This window comes from Juglans microcarpa x Juglans regia, chromosome 6D (assembly GCF_004785595.1).
Source record: "Juglans microcarpa x Juglans regia isolate MS1-56 chromosome 6D, Jm3101_v1.0, whole genome shotgun sequence".
NCBI classification, from domain to species: domain Eukaryota; kingdom Viridiplantae; phylum Streptophyta; class Magnoliopsida; order Fagales; family Juglandaceae; genus Juglans; species Juglans microcarpa x Juglans regia.
The window spans coordinates 24,713,091-24,728,792 of record NC_054604.1 but is presented as its reverse complement, the minus strand read 5'-3'; the positions used below and the strand labels follow the sequence as shown (position 1 = coordinate 24,728,792).

The 15,702-nt window shown below is 33.5% G+C and overlaps 1 protein-coding gene across 1 annotated transcript; it reads left to right on the top strand.

The window, feature by feature from the left end:
- The first annotated feature begins 11,052 nt into the window (after window positions 1-11,052).
- On the top strand, window positions 11,053-13,712 carry LOC121234171 (transcription factor MYC2-like). Its single transcript, XM_041129996.1, has one exon. It carries the CDS (start codon window positions 11,230-11,232, stop codon window positions 13,273-13,275), a length of 2,046 nt encoding a protein of 681 aa, XP_040985930.1. The 5' UTR covers window positions 11,053-11,229; the 3' UTR covers window positions 13,276-13,712.
- Window positions 13,713-15,702: the final 1,990 nt, after the last annotated feature.

The window sequence follows — 15,702 nt, the reverse complement described above, 5'->3', positions numbered from 1 at the left end:
AATTTTACTACTTTTTTAGAATATAATTTTTTTATATAATTTAAAAAAAAATAAATTCAATGAGTCAATATAATTATATAATTTAATTAAAAATAAATTTAATTATATTGATTGATTAAATTTATTTTCTCTTAAATTATTTAAGAAAATGAGTTTTTTAATCTAAATTTAAAAAAATAAAAATAATTAAATAATAAAACAATAGTAAAAAAAAAATGTGTAAATATATCAATGCTCCATTGAAATAATTACTGTGATGGAGAGTTGTAAGAGTAATTGGGGGTAGGTGGCTCACTCTGTGTGGAAGACATTAGGAATGCATGCATGCATGTCTCTCACCTTACAGTTTTGGTCGGTACTTGGGCAGGCTGGTCGGAATTGTTTTGCTTTGATGGGAAATAGACATCATTTGTCTCTGCCTCATCACCATTAATTTTATCAGTAACAAATTCAAATATTCTCTTTTCAATGGACAACGCAATATTTCATTTGGAATTCAAATAATGTACAATTTCAAGGAATAAGGTTAATCTGATCTTATCTTATAATTTTATTCTTTAAATATTACTTAAATACGGGTATTTCTTAATTTTAAATATTTAACTTTTTTTTTTATCTAAATATTACATAATAGTTATAATTTTTTCAATTTTCAAATAAAATTCAAAACAATTCAATTTTTTCAAATTTCAAAATAAATTATCATACAATATTTCCCAAATTGTTGCTAAATTCTTATTTACTCTTTTTTTTTTTAAATAAAAAAAGCTTCGTACAACTTCAAGTTGTAACTTGGGACAAGAGTCCAACCACAATCTCTATAATATAGTTAACTACATGAAATAATGTTCAGATCAATCACTGTTTGGCAGCAGTCAAAGCACACCTGATTTGTGGGATTTTATTTTATTTTCTCTTCTCTTTCATTTAACAAAACTTGAGAAGAGATAGGTTAGAGAGAGCGGACGAGGAGAGCTTGAGGAGAGAGGGAAAGCTTGAGGAGAGCTTGAGGAGAGAGGTTGGAGAGTGAGAGAGAGCTTGAGGAGAGAGAGAGGTCGATGAGAGCTTGAAGAAAGAGAGAGAGAGAGGTTGGACAGAGAGATTGAGGGAAGAGAGAAGTTGAAGATGATGGTTGGATGTGACATAAAGTTGAAAAAAATAAAAAGTGTAGGGTGTGTGGTAAAACAATGATTGATGTATAGCAGGACTCTACATGTTTATAGCATCGTTGACAAGAGTTCTCACCTCTAGATAATCTTAAAAATCATCTTTGCAGTATTTACCTCTTAGATCTTGTTTGGATTCAGAGTTTATCTCAACTCGTCTTATCTCATCATTACAACTTTTTTAGATTTTCACACAAAAGATAATAAATAATTTAATTTTTTCAAATTATAAAATAATAATAATATTAAAAAATAATATTTTAATAATATATTCAATTTTCAACTTTTATCTCAACTCACTATTCAAATCTCGCCTCATAACACAGCTAAAAACATGGGACGCAACTAATCTAATTATTTGAAACATTTTTCAAATTGTTTTTCATTTTCATTTTCTTGTACTATAATTAATATGAATGGTTGTGGAGGCTCCTTTTTTTCTCTCCATCCTTTATGGCTTTTGATATTATAATATTATATCATCACTTGCTTCGAAACGTGTTAAAAGAGAGTGGTGGTCCATTGAGCACGAGCTAATTCTATAAGATCTGGCAGGTTTAGAGGTTATGAGAACGATGTTTTGGATTTCTACATTTTATAGAGAGAGCTCGGATAGAGCTTCTTATAATAAGAGCACTTTCAATGCATCATGTAATATATATATATATATATATATATATATATATATATATATATATATATAATTAACTCAATATAAAAAAAAAAGCTCTAAATTTGACGTGCACTATTCATATATGTAAAAACTTTTATATTTTTTTCTCACTCACTAGAAAAAAAAATGAGTATTTATGATAAATTATTTACGATGAGAATGATTGTTTGTAATAAGAATAGATTCATTTTAACAGAAAATAGTTATTTTAATATAAAATAACTGATAACAAATAAATAGTTTTTTTGTAGTATCCTCTGCACCCCAATTTCTCACTTTCTTATTTGTAAGACTTTTTTTTTATTTCTTCCATTTTTACTTCCAACACCTTAGATTTGTAAAATAATGCTCATTCATGTGTATTTAATTACATTAAATATATATAGTTAAACTCTTTATAAAGAAACTCATTTATTAAAAAACAAAAAATAGTAGCATATAATTATACGCATAAACTGTTTTTTCCATTTTAAGTTTTTGAGGGTAGAAAATAAAGAAAATGATTTACACAATATTTTTCATAATATTTTACATAATTATGTTTTAGATGAGAGATAATTTTATAAAATATCTTACAAAAATAATATTATTTTATAAAAATATTTTTATTTTATAACATTGTTACATTAATTAATATATTATATAATATGTAATATATATATATATTAATATATATAATATATATATATATATATATCATTACGCAACAGATAATAGCATGAATACAATCACACCACAGAACGATAGGAGGCCAGGGCGGAGCAGTCATTGCATTAGTTTGACTCGCCAAAGCGGAAGACTTTGAATTTTTTTTGAGCACCAACGAACAGTCTGGTACGCACACCGCACACGCGGCTTGGCCCTACTGCCAACGTTGACGACGCGGACGCATGACGACGTGACGACAAAAAGTCCGAAAGCGAAAGCGAAAGGTTTCGGAAGAGGGGCATGAATCACGTGCACTTGCCGTCCACAGTTTAATACTACAATATTTTATTTTTTAATTTTTTCTTGGAGTAGGGCATGATTGCTTTTTTATTTTTGTCTCTTGGCTCGTACACGTTTATCTCCTGCGCCACTCTCCCACCTGTCTTTCTTTTTAGTTAGTAAAGATCTACTCATCATTTACATATTATATATTATATATAATTTTTTAATTTTTTTATTAAATATATAGTATATAAATAATAAATAATTTCATTTAATTAATTTGAAAAAAATAAAACAAAAACAAATTTAAAAAAAAATAAAAATTAGTATAATATATCATATGTGGACGATGAGTAGCCTCTTGTATCTATCTTATCCTCCTGACTAGGTCCCACCCTCACGACACTTCGCTGTCTCTCTCTTTTTTTTTTATCTTTTTTTTTTTTAAGCACTTTGATCGCTATCTTATGCCAACTACGCTCATTTTTTTTTCCCGAAAAACATATTTATTTTATATTTTATTAAATATTTAATAAATACCGTAAAATATATTTTATATATCTATTTATCTTTTTATTTTAATTGCAACTTTTATTATGAGAATACCAGCTTGAATATTGACGAGGATGAAAAGTTATCTGCAAACTCATAATAATCTCCATGTCAATTACGTACTGAATTAGTCATGCACATGCATGTGAATGATATAATGTTATAGTTATGGAACCATGCATGCGTATGCATGACCTCTTTCCAGACCTACAAAATTATTAGAAATCGTTATCCTTTCCGATCACCATATAATTAAAGCGTGAAGTCTATCTGCTTTTGTAATTAACTATATTTAATTTGCCTTGCAAGGGATGAAATTACTAATTATTTGCTTCTTCGTGGCACCTCATAAAGTAGCCAGCTTTAAGCATTTCTTAATGCATCATGCTCAAGTTGGGTACTCACGTAAAATTTATACCGGAAATGGCCGGCTTTAACGAGTTTACCTATCTATTTACAGTTGTAAAGTGTATAAATACTGTTCAATTTTTTTGAAAAAAGTGAGTTATAAATAAGAGCCTTACATAAAAAAAAATTAATTTTTTAATAGTGAATCTCATTCTTTTTTAAAATGATTGTATAGTACTTACGTACTCTACGACTATATGTGACATTACTATATATAGTAATCTCGTCTTATTATAAGATGACACGTTAAAAAGTACTACTAATACTTTTAATTGATAGGCATTCTTTGATTGGATTACGTGAGTATTTCACCATTCATATTTTCAGAACATGGAAATATATTTTCAGAACACGGAAATAATTTTTCCATTAATATTGCATGCAGCATGAATATTGATGCATCCTATTTAGTTTTTATATATGCGCAGCAAACAAGGATGATGATAATTAAGATAGTATCAATCCACTACAAGAAATTTGACTCTTAGAGATGAATTTTTTTTAGAACGAAATTTTTTACGTCTCTAAAATGACTTTTAGAGACAAAATCCAAATCTCGTCCAAAAAATAGCCCGAGTTGTAATTACTATTTGAACGGTAATTTATCGTTTGAGGGGATTTTGTAATTAATATTTTTTTGCCACTTTTATATTAATTTTCTAGATTTTACATGACTAATTGCTGCTAGGTGAAGACAACAAATGCTTATATATATATATATATTTATATTTTTTTAAAATTTTACATAAGAGTATTTGTTGAGAAATAAGTTCACTATAATTGACACTTATGGTCGCACATGTCATTTCCTGTGAGATAATGTCGCCTGAAAAGGACTTTTGCAGCCCATATTTTTGCCGCTGCAACGTTTTTAATTGTGGCAAATGACTTTTTTTGACTAGTTCTCCAAAACAAAAATTCGTTCTATTATGACTATTAGGGACGCAATTTTCTTTTCATCCCAAATAAAATCTATTTGAACGATATTTTTTTGCGTTCGAATGAATATTAGAGATGAATTTTTTTTTTTGTCCAAAAAAAAAAAAAATCGATTTGAACTCTTTTGAATTGAAATGGCAAATTTTGTCTCAAAATTTAAATTTGTCCCAAAAAACTCTTTGAGATAGACTTTTTGAGACAAATTAGAGACGAAAAAATTTCATCTTAAAAAGCTTTTAGAGACGAAATTGAAACCTTTTGAGAGGAAAATTTTCATCCCTAAAAAGTAAATTTGTTATAGTGACCACTGAATCCAATATGAGTCGGTCGAAGATTTTTATTACAACTTTTGATCCCTCACCATCCAAAAAGAAGAAAAAAAACCTACAATTTCTACCTTTGATTTGGTTTCTGGCAAACTCGAGCTAATCCCCTGGCATAAGGTGTTTTGGGTGCAAAGGATTATGTACTTGGATTGTACGTTGTTGTTAAAAAAAATAAAAATCTACCTCAACTTAAGTGTTTGAGACATGATGATTTCATATGATATCAAAGTAGAGATATTGAGTTTGAACGTTCTTGACTCTACACTCTATCCCATTTAATTGAATATTTCATGTGTACACATTGAGGGGGAGTCTGCTCACATGTGAAGATGACTGTTAAGAATATAATATAAATAATAAAAATCTATATCTATCCATAAGTTTAAACTTTTAGAATAAGTGGTGATTTTATAATTGTCAAGAAAAACTACCGTTGTCTCCTAGCCACTAAGGTTGTACGATATTTATGGTACTAGGCATCTGGCTAATCTGAAGTTTTCGTAATGCCAAGTGCCCTTCCAAGTATGTAAAATACTACTAATTAATTCTAAGGTTGAACAACTTTTGTATGCACGCTGATCAGGTTTGGAATTAATGGAAGAGATATATATAGCTCATAGATTCTACAATATTTTTTTTTGAACATTTATTGATTTCCAATAAATATTATGAGTCTAATTTCATCATCATGTGTTTATCTTTCTTTACTTGTGTTATTTGTAACTTAATGTGTAAATACATCACTTGTTGTGAAATGTATTAGATTTATAAATACTAATAATTTCTTATATATACTAATTGATTTGGAAGGTTTTAACATCAGTGACATGTTGATGTACCAAGAAGCTCGCGAATTACAAATAGATTTTTCATGTCTCTAAGTTTAGCTCCTAAGTTTCATACAAAACCATGAAATCATGACCTATCTTATATTAATTATGTTGCCACTTAACTGTTCTGGCCAGTATATATATATATATATATATATATATATATATATATATATATATATATTGACCTATCTTATAATCAATATTTGTATTATTTATATATTGATTATAATCGGTATCCATATCAGAAAAAATTATAATTACAAGTCGATACAAAGAACATCATGATATCCTCCACATGATATATGGCATAATTTGATTTATAAGAGAACTTAATTTTAAATTTCTCTGGCAAGTCAAATTTAGTAATACTATTAACAATATATATGAATGGTGTATGTTCTACACATTATCATAAGCATAATATTTCTTTTATAAGATTCTAATAATTTAGTAACATGACAAAATATCCATATCATGACAATTAGAAAAACTAGAAAGACAAAAAAAAAAAAAAAAACCAAAAAAACCAAAAAAACCAAAAAAAAAAAAAAAACAAAAAAACAAAAAACAAATGGACACACACACACACATATATATGTCTATTCCTTATTTGCTTTCAATATTAAAAATGCCCACACTACCCCTATTCCTTTGAATCAATTGAAAGTTTCTAGAGGATACCAAGCTAAAGCTCTCGGAATATATTGCTTTATCTTTCCGCATTTTTTAAAGGAGAAAAAAAATGTTAATTATCTATATATATATATCATGAGAGAGAGAGAGAGAGAGAGAGAGAGAGGAATATATATCAATTACCGGCCGGTACTGGGGTTGATACTCTAATGTTTTATTGTGGGTTCTTTTCATTGAGATTGAAAAGTCTAAAAATGTGACGAAGGATTGATGTCATTATTATTATTATTATTTTTAATGGAGGGAGTTTTTATTTTTACTTTTATTTATGCGAGGCTTGATGTCCTAATTGGAGTTAATTTAATAGGTGGAGATATAATTAGCAAAGTTGGAGCTAGCTAGCTAATTAACTACGGCATCTGACCTCCTTCATATTTGGTGAGCGTACGTATAGCAAGAGTTCAAGACGTTGGATTGAAAGTCTTCACTCAGTCAGAGAGAGTCGATTTTTATTATTGAATAATTAAGAAGTACGCATCTTGTTTCTAAGAAAATCAGTACTGATCAGTAGTTTCGACCAAGCTTCCAGTACGTGTTCTTTTAACACTATCCCATGAGAAGACGTTTTTAGTCTCTGGTAGTTGCCTTGTCTTGTCAACAACGTTGGCTTAATAATTGCTATAACCCATGTTTTTTTATTTACTCAGTTTGACATACTTTCTAATCATCTAGTCCCCCAATATTCCCACTATGCTTTATTCACAATTCAATTCTCTCATGCCCATGAGGTCTTGTTAATTTCTTCGTTTTTTTTTTTTTTTTTTAAACAAAGGTGTTGCAAATTAAAATAGAGATATAAAACGAGGAGATGGGACACTACGTATAAAAATCTCGTTATAATAATTACAGTGCTCGAAAATAAAATAAAAATTCATAGTCAAAAACCTTAAGTTCGAGCAGATGTGATCCTAAGCTTAGCTGCTGCAATGAGGGTACTGTAAAAGCGGTTTCATGAGTTGATCAATTGATTGTAGATGTAAACCACAACCGGAAGAAAGACAGTACTGCAATCTAATAATATGGTGCATTTTGTAGGAGAACTCCACTTCCACTATATCCATGTTCTCTTTCGGAGGAAAATAGTGACATAGTAGGATAGTAAGAGATTGAAAACCACGATCGTTAACAGCACCAAATAAGGACTAACCACGTCGGATTCATGCAAGGCTTGGGCAGCAAGTGAGCCCCATGCGCTTGTCAAACGACGGCTTTTCTTGACTCATTTAATAAATCGGTGCCGGAAAAGTACAATAGTGTGGCGCTTGTATATATATGTGGTGGACGAACGATATATAGTAGATCATGCAATTTACGACCTAAAAGGAAAACAGACAGAAAAAAAAAAAAAAAACATGTAACATGGGAGAAGGTGAGGTCAGCTGGAGACCAGAGAACGGCTTCCTGATCCCTTCTGTCCAGAAAAGATGGAGTTCTCTTAGGTTTGTAGGGAGGAGGGAAGAAAAAAAAAGATCTAGAGAGAATTGATCTACGTATAAAAAAAGAAAAGAAAAAGGTGAGACTTGATATGTCTCCGTGAGGTTTGGTATTGGAGAGGAACGGATGGAGAGGGTGAGCAAACTTGCCTTCGCTTGTTACATTGCTTTCGCTTGTTACATATATGTGTAGTGTAAGGATGATAAGTAGATTTTTCTATACATTTGCAAGATACATGATGTTAAGTTTTCTATTTTTCCCTTAATAAGTTTAACAAAAATACAAGAAGAGGGAATAATAGGCCTCAACAAAAAATTTATTACAAGGAACAGAGTGTAAGGAAATTAAGAAAATAAAAAGTTAACGATGCTAATTATAGAAATATAATCTAAGGAAAGACAATAAGTGGACTACAAACTCGCAATTTGAAGTCGCAATGTACTACTCTTGATCTTTAGTTAGAGAAAACAATAATATAGTTTGACAACAACTGAAAATCAAATGTGGCTATATGAGCACATACATGCATGTGCCAATGGTGATGGAATGAGATGAAAAGATTCCATTGGTGCTACTCATGTTGCTATAGGATTGACCGAGATGTGACATTTACAATTCATGAACAGCATATATATGTAATTTTTTTTTTTAAAAAAAAGGGTTAGATTAGGATTAAAGTAATATTCGATACAATTACAAGTTGTATAAGCATCTATAATAGATTAATCAAAATATAAAAAAAGAAAAAAATATACACACAACTAATAAACAGTAAACCACCCTAAATGAATAAAAGTGGCGGTGGTCACTGGTTTTTCCAAACGTGGCAGTGCTAATATAAACGTGCCCCCAAGGCAACAAAACAAAAACGTTATTTTCAGGATACGGATCAAGTAAAACGTGCCCAATAACTAATACCTTTCAGGGGACCGTATATTTTCTTATTTTAATGCATTGATGTAATATTCATTACATTATATTTTTTAAAATAATTAATTTAGAATTGACAGAATATGATATAAATTAGATCAGAAATAATATATAATATTTATTTATTTATCTATTTATTTATTCAAACAAGTGGGGAGAATATCTTGATTTAACAATCTGACAAACAAGGACGAACCACTCAACGTGCCCTTTACTTTACCCTTTTTTTTTTTCCTTTAATTTAATTTTAATTTTTTCCTCTTATATTATATATTTTTTAATCAGTTTGTTTTTAAGCTCTTGTTTTTTATTATGTCTGTTTATTTTTGTGTAATATAAAATGTTAAAAGTTGGAGAGCGGGACTGTGGAAGTGCGCTGGCGATTATTTGGAAATTGGACGCCGAGTTTTTTCTTTCTTTTTTGGGTTTTACTACGGCTACCGAGTGGCGGCTCTTTCATGGAACGCGCGCCCCCGAGAGAGGTGGTGACGACGAAACGTGGGAGAGGGGAGTAATACTACTATGTAAGAGGTCTGATAGCATCACCGTTGGTGACTTCTTTGTGTCAACGTGGGGGTTTGATTGGACAACCAACTATTTTTTAAGGAAATCTGATTCACAGAGTTTACTTAAGCTTGATTTGATTACTCAACTCACTTCAATTTATTTTAATTTATTATTATAATTTTTTTAAATTTTAATATAAAATATAATAAATAATTCAATTTTTTTAAATTATAAAATAATAATAATATTAAAAAATAATATTCTAATAATATTTTATCATCTCAACTCAATTCAGTTCAACATCTAAACACAACTTTAACGTGTGAGTAGACAAACATTTTCTTTTCTGTAATGATAAGACTTGCTCCAGAAACGATGCAACGAATGTAGGTGCATTTTCCTTTTTCCTTTTATATTGTTATGCGATTTGTCAAATTGTAAAATTATTTTTGTTATAAAATAAGTCTAAATGATTATATAAAAACACGTCAATTTATAAAATTATTTTTATGTAATTATTTTGTGATTAGAATATTTCTCGTTTCAATACTGTCATGAAAATGTTAGATGAAATCAATATTGGTAAATCACGCTTTAAAGTCATTATGGGATTATAGTGTAATTAGTTTGAAACAACGTTTGTTGGTGCGCTAATATTACCTCTTAAAAACCATTCCTTTCTTAACTCAACGTTTGTTGTATATTATGCATCTTAACATTAATCTTTCTGGGTTCTAATTTATGTTATAGATGCCTTTAGATAGAATTAGAATTTGGATTAGACTTCAAATCAATTATGCTTTTAAATTCCAAATTCTAAAAATTTTGCTTTTAGTGTAAAAATTAAATTCGAATTTAATATATCTAAACATGAAATTTTAGATTTTAAAAACTAAAATTCAAACTCTCTACCCTAAATTCTGCCAATGGGAGATTGCAAAATCAAAGCTTAAGGAGAATTCATCGAGTAGCTAGAGAGAGAGATTGCTTAAGACATGGAAGAGGCTTGATGAGAGACACTGCTTTATACAATTCAGGAGTGGGAGATGGAGGCCGAGGTGGTCCATCACCCCCATCTACAAAATTTGGTAAAGGAATAACTCATCATTTTATAATTGGTATATATGATAAGGCAACTTTGTCAAGAATATAATATTTTTAAAATTCTTATCTGTTTTAAATTTATTTTTTTAAATATTTTTAAAAAATTCTATTAATCATTCCAACACACCACAGATCACATTTTGTTTCCTTATCGAATATGTGTACGGGTATGACTTGTAATTTTGAGTCACAGATGTAACTTTTTTATAAAATAAAATAATATCTATTTTCTAAAAAAAAAATTATAAATAATGTTATTCGATAAAATATCCGTTATTAGCGTGGTTAGCATCAGAGATTCGGAAGAGGTATTTTCTTCTTCTTCTTGTATGGTTTTATTGAAGACACGTGCCACTCAGTGTTTACTCGGCACAGACGAAAATTATCTGAATCCGCCGGCTTTTAACAATGAATTCCCTTCACCCAAAAAAAAAAAAAAAAAAAAAAAAACCAATGAATCCATTCACCGATTAAATCGGCCGCAACTTTCGTCGAAACCGCCCCACCCTCTTTTGTGTTTTTCTATCTAAAATGAAAGTTCAAATGCATTGCAAATAAATCCCAAACCCAAATGCACCCCATTTTACTCTCAATCCAACCCCCTCTCTTAATCCCTCCCCACTCCTCAACCGCCTCCACCATCTTCTCTCTCTCTCTAAAGCTCAAAGCTCATCTTACTCTGCTACATCTCTCTCTCTCTCTCTCTGCAAAAACCGGAAGACCCCTTTGGCCGTATGCATGGAATGACAGATTATCGGATAACACCGTCGATGAATCTGTGGACGTCCGACGACAACCCATCGGTTATAGAGTCTTTCATGAGCTCGGATCTCTCGTTCTGGCCCACGCCTCCTCCCCCTCCTCCTCAGGCTCAACAGCTGCAACCTCAATCCTCCGCTTCCACGTCTGCCGACCCCACAAAGGCCCTCCCGCAATCCCAGCCCTCCGTGGCGCTCTTCAACCAGGAGACCCTCCAGCAGCGCCTCCAAGCTCTCATCGAGGGTGCCCGTGAGAGCTGGACCTACGCCATCTTCTGGCAGTCCTCTTACGACTATTCCGGTGCATCCATTTTGGGCTGGGGCGACGGCTACTACAAGGGTGACGATGACAAGTCAAAAGGCAAGGCCAAGACGACGTCGTCTGTGGCAGAGCAGGAACACCGCAAGAAGGTGCTCCGCGAGCTCAATTCTCTGATCTCAGACTCCGCCGGGTCCGCCGCCGACGATTCCGTCGACGAAGAGGTCACCGACACCGAATGGTTCTTCCTGGTGTCCATGACTCATTCCTTCGTCAACGGCGGCGGCCTTGCGGGCCAGGCTTTTTTCGATTCGAGTCCGGTCTGGGTAGCTGGAGCGGACCGCCTGACCAACTCGCCGTGCGAGCGCGCCCGTCAAGGGCAGGTATTCGGGCTCCAGACCATGGTGTGCATACCCTCGGCGAACGGCGTCGTGGAGTTGGGCTCCACGGAGTTGATTTTACATAGCTCCGATCTGATGAATAAAGTTAGAGTTCTCTTCAATTTCGACAGCCTGGAAATGGGTGGTTCCTGGCCTGTTACCGACCAAGGCGAGAACGACCCATCTTCTCTCTGGATTAACGATCCCACACCGGCTGCTCCTATGGAGATCAAAGATTCGCTTAATAGCACTACTGTACCATCGGTTCCTGGCACCACCAACAACGGCCTTCAGATTTCAAAGGCGATTCAGTTTGAGAACCCTAGCTCCAGTAGTTTGACTGAGAACCCCAGCGCGATTCATATGACAAACACTAACCAAAGCCACCAGCAACGCCAACAATCGCAGACCCAGAGCTTCTTTACCAGAGAGTTGAACTTTTCGGACTACGGATACGACGGTAGCAGTGTTGTGAAGAATGGGAATTCGAGTCAGTTGAAGCCCGGATCGGGGGAGATTTTGAATTTCGGGGAGAGCAAGAGGAGCTCCTATGTTTCGGGCCATTCCCAGTTCGTCGCTCCGGTTGTGGAGGAGAATAACAAGAAGAAGCGGACCCAGTCGAGGGGTAGTAACGAAGAAGGAATGCTTTCTTTTACGTCAGGTGTCATTTTGTCGAACTCCTGTGTGGCGAAGTCGGGCGGCGGCGGCATGGCCGATTCGGAGCACTCCGATCTCGAACCGTCGGTTGCTAAAGAGGTTGATAGTAGCCGAGTTGTAGACCCGGAGAAGCGGCCTCGAAAACGTGGTCGAAAACCGGCAAACGGGAGAGAAGAACCTCTGAATCACGTGGAAGCAGAGAGGCAGAGAAGAGAGAAGCTCAACCAGAGGTTCTACGCTCTCCGTGCGGTTGTTCCGAACGTTTCGAAAATGGACAAAGCATCCCTTCTTGGGGACGCAATATTGTATATAAACGAGCTGAAAAGGAAGCTTCAGAGTACGGAGTCGGACAAGGAGGACTTGCAGAAACAATTGGAGGGATTGAAGAAAGAATTTGCCGGCAAAGACCCGCGCTATCCGGGCTCGGTCCCTTCGCCTCCGCTGTCAGATCAAGACTCAAAGACATCGAGATTGATAGACTTAGATATCGACGTGAAGATAATCGGATGGGATGCGATGATCAGGATCCAAAGCAGCAAGAAGAACCACCCGGCGGCGAGGCTGATGGCAGCTTTGAAGGAGTTGGACCTGGATGTGCACCACGCCAGCGTTTCGGTGGTGAACGATTTGATGATCCAACAAGCTACGGTGAAGATGGGTAGTCGGTTTTACACGCAGGAGCAACTCAGGCTAGCGCTATCGGCCAAAGTTGGGAATAGCCGATAAGCAACCAGAGCAGAGCATTGGTGGGGGGAGGTGGGAAAGTAGGGGATAGAGAGCTCAAATAAAAAAAGACAAACTTTAGGAGCAGAGATTCTATGCTATTGGGATAGTGCTATGGGACATTTTAAGGCTCCCGGTAGCTGAGAGATCTAGAGAGAGATGATCTCTGTAAAATACACTCTCCTTCTTCTTCTTCTTCATCCTCCTCCTCCTCTTCTGGTAGTCTATAATTCTTTAGTAGCATAGTTGGTGTTGAGGTTATTATTCTAAACTTTTTAGGAGCTAAAATAGTGAACAATTTTCAACTTCCAAGAATCGAAGATGCATGAATAGCTCCTTTTTTTCCTCTTCTTCTTTGTAGGTTATTTTTATATGTTGTCTATGTGTATATACATGTCGGTCGGTAGATTGATGTCTATTAAAAGTATGGTTTTCTCGCATATCCTAGTGTTGTGTGTGCATGATATGTTTTTTCTGTTTACATTATTCAAGTCATTCCCCATTCAATTACCTCTTGTTTCAGTGTCGTGGTGGATTGATTTTACCGTATCCGTTAGGACGAATAAGAACATGTCTCTTTTTTGTCACGTTATCGGATACGTATTTTCCATTCCGACAGATTTGGAATTGGACCCTTGCTATTCCCGGCTCGAATACGCGCACGTGGGGACTTTTTGTTGGACAACCTCTGATGTCATAGTTCAACTTTCCTTTCTGGTAATTTTTTTACCTCTGAAAATGAAGGCCATAAGCGCTTTGGTCTGAATTAAATATAAAACCGATCTCTGTCCCCAGAATGATTATAATTCATGCAGATGTTTCTGAACAAGAAGCATTGCGCTACGTAAATGGCTAATTGGCCCCTAACTGTTTAAAGCTCTGTTTTCGTTAACTTGAGGTATTGCACGTTAGCTTCTACTTGTAGTAAGTAGTAACCGTTTCAGACATCATTTGACGCACGCCGGAGTTTCAGGAACACGCTATATGGCTTTTACTTCTTTGATTGAAGGTGAAGTTGCGGCGGAATATTGTGTTCGAACTATTGAACGCCATAAATATGAAAGCTCCGTTATGTAGCTACCCCCAACGTACATATAACATGCATGACGTAGGAAATGTCAATTTTATTTGTATCCTTCTCTCTCTAGGGGGGAGCATGGGTCTTGTGTAGGCTAGATCTGACTCTGAAATCGAATTTGAAGGACTTTTCTTTAGCTTCATATTTAGTCTATTTTAAAAAATAATCTTTTGTGAATTTTTAAATTTTAATTTTTCTAAACAATTAAAAAATTAAAACTAAATCATTCACTATTAATTTATTTCTATATTAATGTCTAACTTATTTTTATACTAGACTTATACTATAGTGTCTAATTACATGTTATCATACTATACTATCACATATTATTTTTAGTATCTAATTATATGTTATTATACATTAGTATTACATATTATTATACTAATGTCTAACTCATTTCTAACTTAATTATATACTAGACTTTCTAGTGTCTAATTGTATGTTATTATACTGTAGTAAATTAGTATATGTGTTATTAACTTATTATGCTAGACTTATTTAAATAATAGTGTCAGACTTATTTCTATTCTTGATTATGTATGGTACACATAGTAATACTATGATATTTACATATACTAAACTATCATTAGTTTAATTATATTATAGTATAAGTATATTATTTTATAATTATTAGCTTATACTAGTATATGATTGAATTTAACTATATAAGTTCTAGTTATATAAATATATAAATATAGTAGTATATATGATAAATATATAAATAAATATGTATTTTTATAACATATATACAATATCGGAGAGTCGGAGTCGGAATAAGAGCATAAAGTCGGAGTTGAATTGGATCGGAGTCGGTCTAGCGACACCTCTGACTCTGAGAGTGAAAAATTAAAAAAAAAAAAAAAACTAGACTCCGACTCAATTTTGTCGTAGTTGAATTCGAAATCGGATTTTGGATTTTTAAAATAAAATATTGTCATGTAAGCAGTGTGAATGATACATGTCTTCTCCACACCGACTTGCAACTAGAAGCACTCTATAATTTTTGCACTTTGTTTTGTAATTTAATTTCTTTGGTTTTGAGGTTTGCACTTTATTTGGCATTTTAAAACCTAATTTTGTGAACAATAGAACAGAGGGAAAAACATGTTTCGCTCTACCTTTTGGCCATACACCCTTTCAAATGTATAATATTCTTTTTATCCACTTGAAGAAAATATTAACTTAAGCCCAAGTAGGGCAAGCACGAAGTAGTGGAGATGGCATGAGATATGGACTCAGGAGTGTGAAGCGAAATGAGACGATGGCTGGAACATATCCCTAGCTAGGAATTGAAGTTTCGAAGAAGAATATGTCCTCAAACCTTAAACTTACGAGATCCAATTGTTGGATCC

Excerpts from the sequence above, each read along its gene's own strand:
- LOC121234171 (XM_041129996.1), top strand. The coding sequence starts at position 11,230 with ATGCATGGAATGACAGATTATCGGATAACACCGTCGATGAATCTGTGG.